This window comes from Lipotes vexillifer, unplaced genomic scaffold (genome assembly GCF_000442215.2).
Source record: "Lipotes vexillifer unplaced genomic scaffold, Lipotes_vexillifer_v1.1 scaffold31, whole genome shotgun sequence".
Classification (NCBI taxonomy): Eukaryota; Metazoa; Chordata; class Mammalia; order Artiodactyla; family Lipotidae; genus Lipotes; species Lipotes vexillifer.
The window spans coordinates 2,739,165-2,747,391 of NW_006792454.1; the positions used below are offsets into that span (position 1 = coordinate 2,739,165).

Genomic DNA, 8,227 nt, shown 5'->3' on the forward strand with positions numbered 1-8,227 from the left:
TTTTTTTTCTTTTTGCGGTATGCGGGCCTCTCACCGTTGTGGCCTCTCCCGTTGCGGAGCACAGGCTCCGGACGCACAGGCCCAGCGGCCATGGCTCACGGGCCCAGCCGCTCCACGGCACGCGGGATCTTCCCGGACCGGGGCACGAACCCGTGTCCCCTGCCTCGGCAGGCGGACCCCCAACCACTGCGCCACCAGGGAAGCCCCCAATGTGATCTTTTTAAAACGTGGCTTTCATCAAGTCATCACACTATGGGAACCTTCAATGGCTTCCCAGAGCTTCTCCTAGGATGTCTTCGGCTTCATCTCATGCTACGGGGTTCCTTTGCCACTCCTGTCCATTTCACATGTCAGGCCTTTGCCCCGTCTTTGCATCCTCTCTCTGTCCCTTGCCTGGTATGTTCTCCCGTAGCTCTTTGCTTGGCTACCTCCTCCTTCAGGTTACATATGGATTCCTCCAGGAAAACTTGACAACTCAGACTCACTTAGAAACTTCCCTTGTTTACTCCCTTTTAGTACCCTGTTCACTTGTAGAACACATCCACATTTTAACTAATTATTTCAGTGATAATCTGTTTAAAGCCTGCCTTCATCCCTTGCCCATAACTCTAAAAGAAGAGGAAGTTTATTTATCTTGTTCATCAACATAGCCCAAGAATTTAGCATAGGACCTGGCATATAGCAGGCACTTATTAAGTATTTATGGAATAAACGAATGAATGAATGTAACTACGTATATATGCCCTGGTTACCCTACTGTTTCAACAGGCTAACAACTCGACAACAAATATACATGAAATTATGAAGACATTTTCCTTTAACAGGTAGAGATGGGGTGATGGAAACCCAGGTTTATTTATTTAACTAAAGATAGAAAAGTATGCAATACTCTATTCCATTTTCTATTGGCTTATTAGGAAACAATATCTTTGTTCAAGTCCTCTGCGTAGATTCAGTGAAGACCTTCTTTATTATTGTTCTTGACTCCATCTGATCAATCTCACCAATATATTCATGATCATCATCTTGCAGCAGTTCACAAAATATCCTCAGCTTTCAAATGCATAAAAAGTCCAAAGGCAATAGAATTAAAAACATTCCTCCTGAATGAAAAAAAAATCACACATAATTGTCTAAAACTTTCCTGAAGCTCTGAATGCTTTCCACAGGCTATGCCCTTTTGTCTCAAAAGTAATAATGAGGGCTTCCCTGGTGGTGCAGTGGTTGAGAGTCCGCCTGCCGATGCAGGGGACACGGGTTCGTGCCCCGGTCCAGGAAGATCCCACATGCCGTGGAGCGGCTGGGCCCGTGAGCCATGGCCGCTGAGCCTGCGCGTCCGGAGCCTGTTGCTCCGCAACGGGAGAGGCCACAGCACTGAGAGGCCCGCGTACCGCCAAAAAAAAAAAAAAAAGTAATAATGAACAAATTCTTTTCCCCAAATTCACTGCTTAGGGTCATTAATGAGAATATGGTCATGGACAGAAGGCAGAGTTGGGGTTTTCACCATAAATTTGCTTTTTAGGAAAAAAAATTAACTCAGAAAAGCTTTCTTTATATGTAAAAGTCTGCCAATAAAGAAAACTCTCCTTTTTGAGGCTGAAATAACATACTGCTTTTCATCTAGATACAAGACCATCATTAGAACTAAGTGGAAAAAATGAAAAGAAGTGGCTATGCACTGTGACTGGCATGGATAAGTGCTCAGGAAATGTTAGCGAGCATGGTAATTACAATCACCTGTTAATTTAGATCTGGGCAGTGGTGAGGAGGAAAGAACGCTGGCCTGAGTACCAGAGTGGAGATGCCAGCCCAGGTCTACATGGTCAAGTTAATGGCTTTGGACAAGTCATCGAACCTTCTCAGACCTTTGCTATAGGATGGGGATAATTCCTTTTCTGTGTACTTCTTAAAACACTAGAATGATGTGATCATTCTTAATTATTAACTGTAAAATATCTTACAAATACATTATTATGACCATTAATAATTTCATACTACAAAGAACTGACAAAACTGAAACAGAAATAGAATTTGGTATGGTAAGAATAATTAGTGGATCTTCAGGAAGTGTGATAAGTCTTCTGCTGACCTTCCTTTGTCACTAACTATAAATACCTGCAAATCCTATGAGTTATGCTTGTGGACGTGCATGGTCACCCAACAGAGAAACTCGGGGGTCCCCATCAGGCCTTTGAGCATATACTCAACCTTTATGTGCAGATTTTCCTTCATTTGTCAAAAGGGGGAAAATAATCATCTCAAACAGGCCAGGGGTATATAGTACAGGAATTCACAAAGGGTCACATCACACATATAGATATGGCTCCTTGCACACAACAGGGAAAAGCCCAGCGACGCTAGCCTAACCTGTCCAACTGCTAAATAAATATTTCTGGGCATTACAGACCAAAAATATTAGAAATAATTTATACATGGAAATGACTGCTTTTTAAATTAAGTCTCTGGGTTTGAGGTCAGAGTAGTTCTACCTTTAAATCGATTGGCACAAGAAACTCATATGCCCATTTCACCAATATAATTTTGCTCTCTATTGCCTGTCCTGACAAAATCAAAGATGTAAGCAGACACCTTCTTGATTTGAAGTCCATGTGCTTCAATTTCTATCAGAGACCCCAAGAGGCTTCCAAACTAGAAGGTTTGTTTCTATATGAACCATGGAGGAAACTTACTACGTACCTCAATGTATAGCACACATTCTGCTGCATTTATGCCATCTGTGACCTCCAGTAGTATGTCATCCTGAAGAATCTCAGATCCATCATGCTGATACCTGTGGGGATGATAGCTGTCACTAACCTCTCAAGGCCACTGTGAGAGTGCACTGAGATTCCTGTCACAAGAGCTTTTCCATGGTTTTGGCCATATGTTCAACAAATAAATAAATAACCAAAACCCCACCATTATCATGAAGTCACATATGTAACTACTGTACTCAGGTATCCTTAAATGTAAAATTGCTCCACCCTGGAAAAATGAGTTTATGCATTCATAACTTGTCCCCAAATCAAAAAGCAGCTCTTCAAATTGTCACTGTAAAAAGGGGAACCAGTGGGTGTACCTCTGCCTACTTACCGAAAACACTGCCGGGGCAAAGGGGACACTGAGACTGAGCAGTGACAGGTAAAAGTGGGACACTACGTGGATTTTGGTAATTCTCCCTCCTCCCCCATGTTTAAGGTTATTCCTTCTACCTGTGCTCTAGATTGATTCAGCTCTGCCCTAAAACTTTATCTATGGATTATTCATTGCCTCTCTCCTGCCACTTGACCCCTTGCCATTTACTAACTCTTTTCCTCTGAACCTATAAAGATTCTTCAATTTCTCTAGACTTAAAAGTATTTTTTCAGGGATTCCCTGGTGGCACAGTGGTTAAGAATCCACCTGCCATTTCAGGGGACACAGGTTCAATTCCTGGTCCGGGAAGATCCCACATGCCATGGAGCAACTAAGCCCACGTGCCACAACTATTGAGCCTGTGCTCTAGAGCCTGCAAGCCACAACTACTGAGCCCACGTGCAACAACTACTGAAGCCCGTGCGCCTAAAGCCTGTGCTCCACAAGAGAAGCCACCTCTCACCACAACTAGAGAAAGCCCACACGCAGCAGTGAAGACCCAATGCAGCCAAAAATAAATAAATAAATGTACAAAAAATGTATATATATATTTTTTCATGGTCTTGCCTTAACCCTATTTCCTTTTAATTCTCAGTCAAGTTTCTTAAAGGAACTGTCTAATTCTAGACTTTCCATTTACTCTTCAGTCCACTGTAGTGATACACAGTAAGTTCTAAATAATTGTTGAATTGAGTCAAATTTTTAGCTTATCAGTGATCCATTCAAGACACTCAGTTATGGAAATAAGTTCTAGGAAATGAAATTAAAAGTTGCTTTAGGGCTTCCCTGGTGGCGCAGTGGTTGAGAGTCCGCCTGCCGATGCAGGGGACACGGATTCGTGCCCCGGTCCGGGAAGATCCCACGTGCCGCGGAGTGGCTGGGCCCGTGAGCCATGGCCACTGAGCCTGCGTGTCTGGAGCCTGTGCTCCGCAATGGGAGAAGCCACAGCAATGAGAGGCACGCGTACCGCAAAAAAACAAACAAACAAAAAAAAAACAACCTTGCTTTAAAAATTGTATTGTATATTGAACATATGTAACGTTTACATATGAAAAAATTCCAGGGCTAAAAGGTGTTTTACTCAGGACTAGACTCACCCATACACTAGCTAGGGATTCGATTCCAATGGTGGAGAAAGCCCACCTCCTACTCCCAGTTTCCCTCCCAACACTGCCTCCTATGCTTTATTTTGTCATACTCCCTGATATCTTCATCAAAAATAGATTGGTATGTGATAATGTGCTAATTCAAATATACTTACCACGCTAATACCTCTAAAAGGGCAAAATAGGTCTAGGAGTACACATCCAAATGCATGGCTATGGAATCAAACAGAACGTCTTTCAAAACCAGAGTCCTGCACACAGTAGCTAAGTGACCTTAACCTCTTCGTGTCTTAGTTATTTCAACTATAATATGAGAATAGAACCATATACCTTGTCAGGTTTGATTGCTGTGAAGTTTAATGAAAAAAACCATAATTTCAAGTCTCTAGAAGAATGCTTGAAATATACGTGCTGGCAAACACTGGTACTTTTTTTTTCTATCCATCATTCATTCCCTAGTAAGAATTACCTAAACAGAGCTCTCTTTCTAACAGGTAGGAAAGAGCTGAGATCTTGGGGAAAAAAGGAAATTTTAATGAGGATAAGAGTAGTGAAAAGAGGTAAAGATACTGGAAACTGTAAATAAAGCAGTGTAACTAAACTGTTGGATGAAAATGATCTTCCTGTACACAAATTCTCCTTCCCCATCAATTTCTAAATGTAGAACTAAGCATTTGATGCCTAATACCTTCTACTACACTTTATCAAAAAGGACAAAATTCCCATTTATAACTTGAACTTGTACAAGTGAGACATTAACCAGTATGTTTGTCTACCTGACCACTGCTTTTGAGTATCTTGCATTGTTTTACAGAGAAGGTGTTTTACTAGATTTTAAAGAAAAAGTTTCTTACATAACTGCATTAGGTAGAAGAAATGAAAGTCCTCAAGGTGAGGGGAACTACTGTAGGACCATGAGACAGGGATTACTCCACCCCTGACTGTAAGAGACCCAAGTACTATTCCATGTCCTACCTACCCAACCTACCCTACTTATTTGCCCTCAAATCCCCTCCCCAGTAGAATGGATTAAAAATTCACACTAAAGACTTCAATCAACAGAAGTCTATCCCAGAGTTGCCAGGGTTAAGAAATTGGCTTTTCTTAAAACCAAGTTCAATTATGTAGATTAGCCTTATAGATTATTTCAGACTCTATTCATCTAGTTTGATTGTTACCCCTTGTGATATGTGCAGTTGCAGCAAATTTAATATTCATGGTAATTGAATTTTTGTTGCTCAAATATTCATAATGTTATTCCTACCAGTACAGCAAGCCAGAGGGAAAGAAAATGTCTTGGGGGGAAACTAAAGGACTGGCCTTTCTAATTTTCAACTGACCCTGGAAAAGTATTAGGTGGCATGTTGTTACCCCTGAAAGAACTGGACAAACTTCTTACACTGCCTCACAGTTGATTCAGATGGGAGCCAAAGCATGTAAAACAAAGAAGCCAGGAAATGTTCTGACCTAACTTTTAAGGCCTGGAGGTCTCCCCAAGAAAATATGGCCCCTGTGTTTAGAGGAAATCCATTCAGTTCCACCCTTCCGTGCTGAGGCTGTCTCTGCAGGGAGAGGTGGATGTTGTCCAGTTTGGTGTCCATGTCAGAAACTAGGACATGCTCTGTGCTGATGACACAGTGACTTCCCTCAGCCACTCTCAGAGGGTTGGTAAATACCTAGAAGGAAGGAAGGAAACATTTAAAGCCTTGTTCCATGAGGTGTACCTGAAGACAGAGCTCATGAAACCAACAGAAAACTTCCAGCACCATTTTCACATGTCAATCAAACTTTCAAGAATGTGCTAAAGGGAACAAGTTCATAGCTGAACATCCTGGCTGAAAAGTATTTTTTACTAAATGCTTCCAATTCTAAACATTGATGGACACAAAGAAACAAGGCAGATCTAGAAACCTGAAAGCATCTGCATTTCACTGATCTCAGACCCTGCAGAGTAGAAGCAGCAGTCAGATTTACCATCACTGGTGCTAAATTGAGAACATAATAACATTCCTCATCGTGTCCACACCTACCATTGCTCGGCACATATGTACCTTAATCTACAAAATGAACAAAACCTACATCAAATTCCCCTAGAGAAAGAATCCATCTCTTTTTTACACCCTAAAAATTCTTAAAGACTTGGGAAATTGACTGGAGCTTTTAAGCATCAGGGTACTGAGTGTTTTAGATATGGAAGTAGAACAGGGAAATTAAAGACTAGAAATGGAAGATTTCATAGGAAATAGATTTATTCAAGCATTAGACTTAAATATTAAAGCCATAAAGATAATTTTCTCTAACAGAAAAACTCACCGCTCAGTAAAAATTTACTTGAAAGTAAAAAAGCAAGTTAGAAGGGCTTGGGCTATTTTATCATCACATTGGGAGTTGGCAAGAAGTGTTTCATGGTCAAACACATCTGGAAAATAGTCACATACGGTATCTTCACCTTGGAGGTTTATAAGATTCGTAAGTGTATTCAGCACTCTGAGACCCTACAGTAGGAAAATCTGCTAACTTTGTTTAACCTAACATTTTCTCAAATTTGTATTACTACACAGAAGCAAAAACAGGGAGATACAGTTGGGCTACCAAGTCATGGGCTCTGAAGGCTCCTCACACATGGTCTGGGGTGAGCGCTCTGCTAATGTGAGGACACAGGGTTCTCCGAGGAAGCAGCTACTCTCTTCAGAGCAGCTGCCACTCCTGGAAAGGAGAGCACACTCCAAGGCAAGAGCTGGTAAAGAGGAGGGAGGCCCGAGAAATGGGCAGAGGAAAGGGAAGTGAGCAAGAAATCACAGCCTCCACCCAGAGCCCTGCTCCATCCTCCCAGCCACCGGGGCACAGCCACCCCAAGGGCAGCTCCTTGGATCATGGAAATGATGAGACCATGCTCCCTGGGACAGCTGCCTTGTATTCTGTAATAAACTACTTTTGCCAGCAAAGGACGACATAGAGTAAGAGACTTTTCTCCCTACAGCCACTCACCCGCACCCCTCCTAAGTGCCTTACTCTGATTTTACCAAACCTACATTTTCACTGTTTGTAGGAGAAAGAAATAAATGGAGTTCTTATTTAGAGAGGATTATTACCACTGAAACATGGTCCATGTCCGCCAACCTCATTTTGTCGTGAGTTGCATCGATTAATATCCCAAGATGCTAAGTTTCAAGGAATATACTCTGCCTCATTAGATGATTTTTAAATATATATGTATTTCAGGACAACTTTAAAAAACTAAAAGCTAATTTGCCACGCCCCCACCCCCCGCCATTAATTATTCACTTTCTAGTCCCTGCCTGAACGCAGTGCTTGGATTTCTGGAACTTCAGGTCAGCATGGTGTCAAGATCCCCTAACGGTTATCACTTAGCCCAGCGATAACTGTGGATTTTCACACCAGGGAACCACTCCCATGACTAGGTTCACTGAAGCCACTCATTTAATTTTATTTCTACTATTCTCAGTTCTCTACAGTACTTTTTCATTTGTCCCATCCACTGTAGAAAAAAGACAGAAGCCACTAAGCCTCCTGAGCCCCAAGTCCTCATAACTATTCCATTTACCTTCAAATGATGGAGGTAACCATTCACTTCACCCTTTCTGGTTTTTACCACAGATCATCTTTCTCTAGCAAGAGGCTGGACAGCTTGGCATAAAAAACTGTTTCTGTGTGATTGTTCTATATAACACAGATTAGCTTCTTTAGATGCTGGGCTATTTCAGGGCATGTATCTCATACATAGAAAAGGATGGTCTGAATAAAATCTAATCAAATTAAGAGACATTCTGGGCTTCCCTGGTGGTGCAGTGGTTGAGAGTCCACCTGCCGATGCAGGGGACACGGGTTCGTGCCCCGGTCCAGGAAGATACCACATGCCGCAGAGCGGCTGGGCCCGTAAGCCATGGCCCCTGAGCCTGCATGTCCGGAGCCTGTGCTCTGCAACGGGAGAGGCCACAACAGTGAGAGGCCCGCGTACCGCAAAA

At 42.3% G+C, this 8,227-nt stretch overlaps 1 protein-coding gene across 1 annotated transcript in view; it reads right to left on the bottom strand.

Moving 5' to 3' along the window:
- Positions 1–8,227, bottom strand: part of FREM1 (FRAS1 related extracellular matrix 1) — a 154,427-nt gene that overhangs the window by 89,162 nt on the left and 57,038 nt on the right. The window contains exons 13-14 of the mRNA XM_007465647.1: positions 5,709–5,917; positions 2,698–2,791 (exon numbers count right to left, since the gene is read on the bottom strand). Of these exons, the coding sequence (XP_007465709.1) occupies positions 2,698–2,791; positions 5,709–5,917 (303 nt within the window). The remainder of the gene's footprint in view (positions 1–2,697; positions 2,792–5,708; positions 5,918–8,227) is intronic.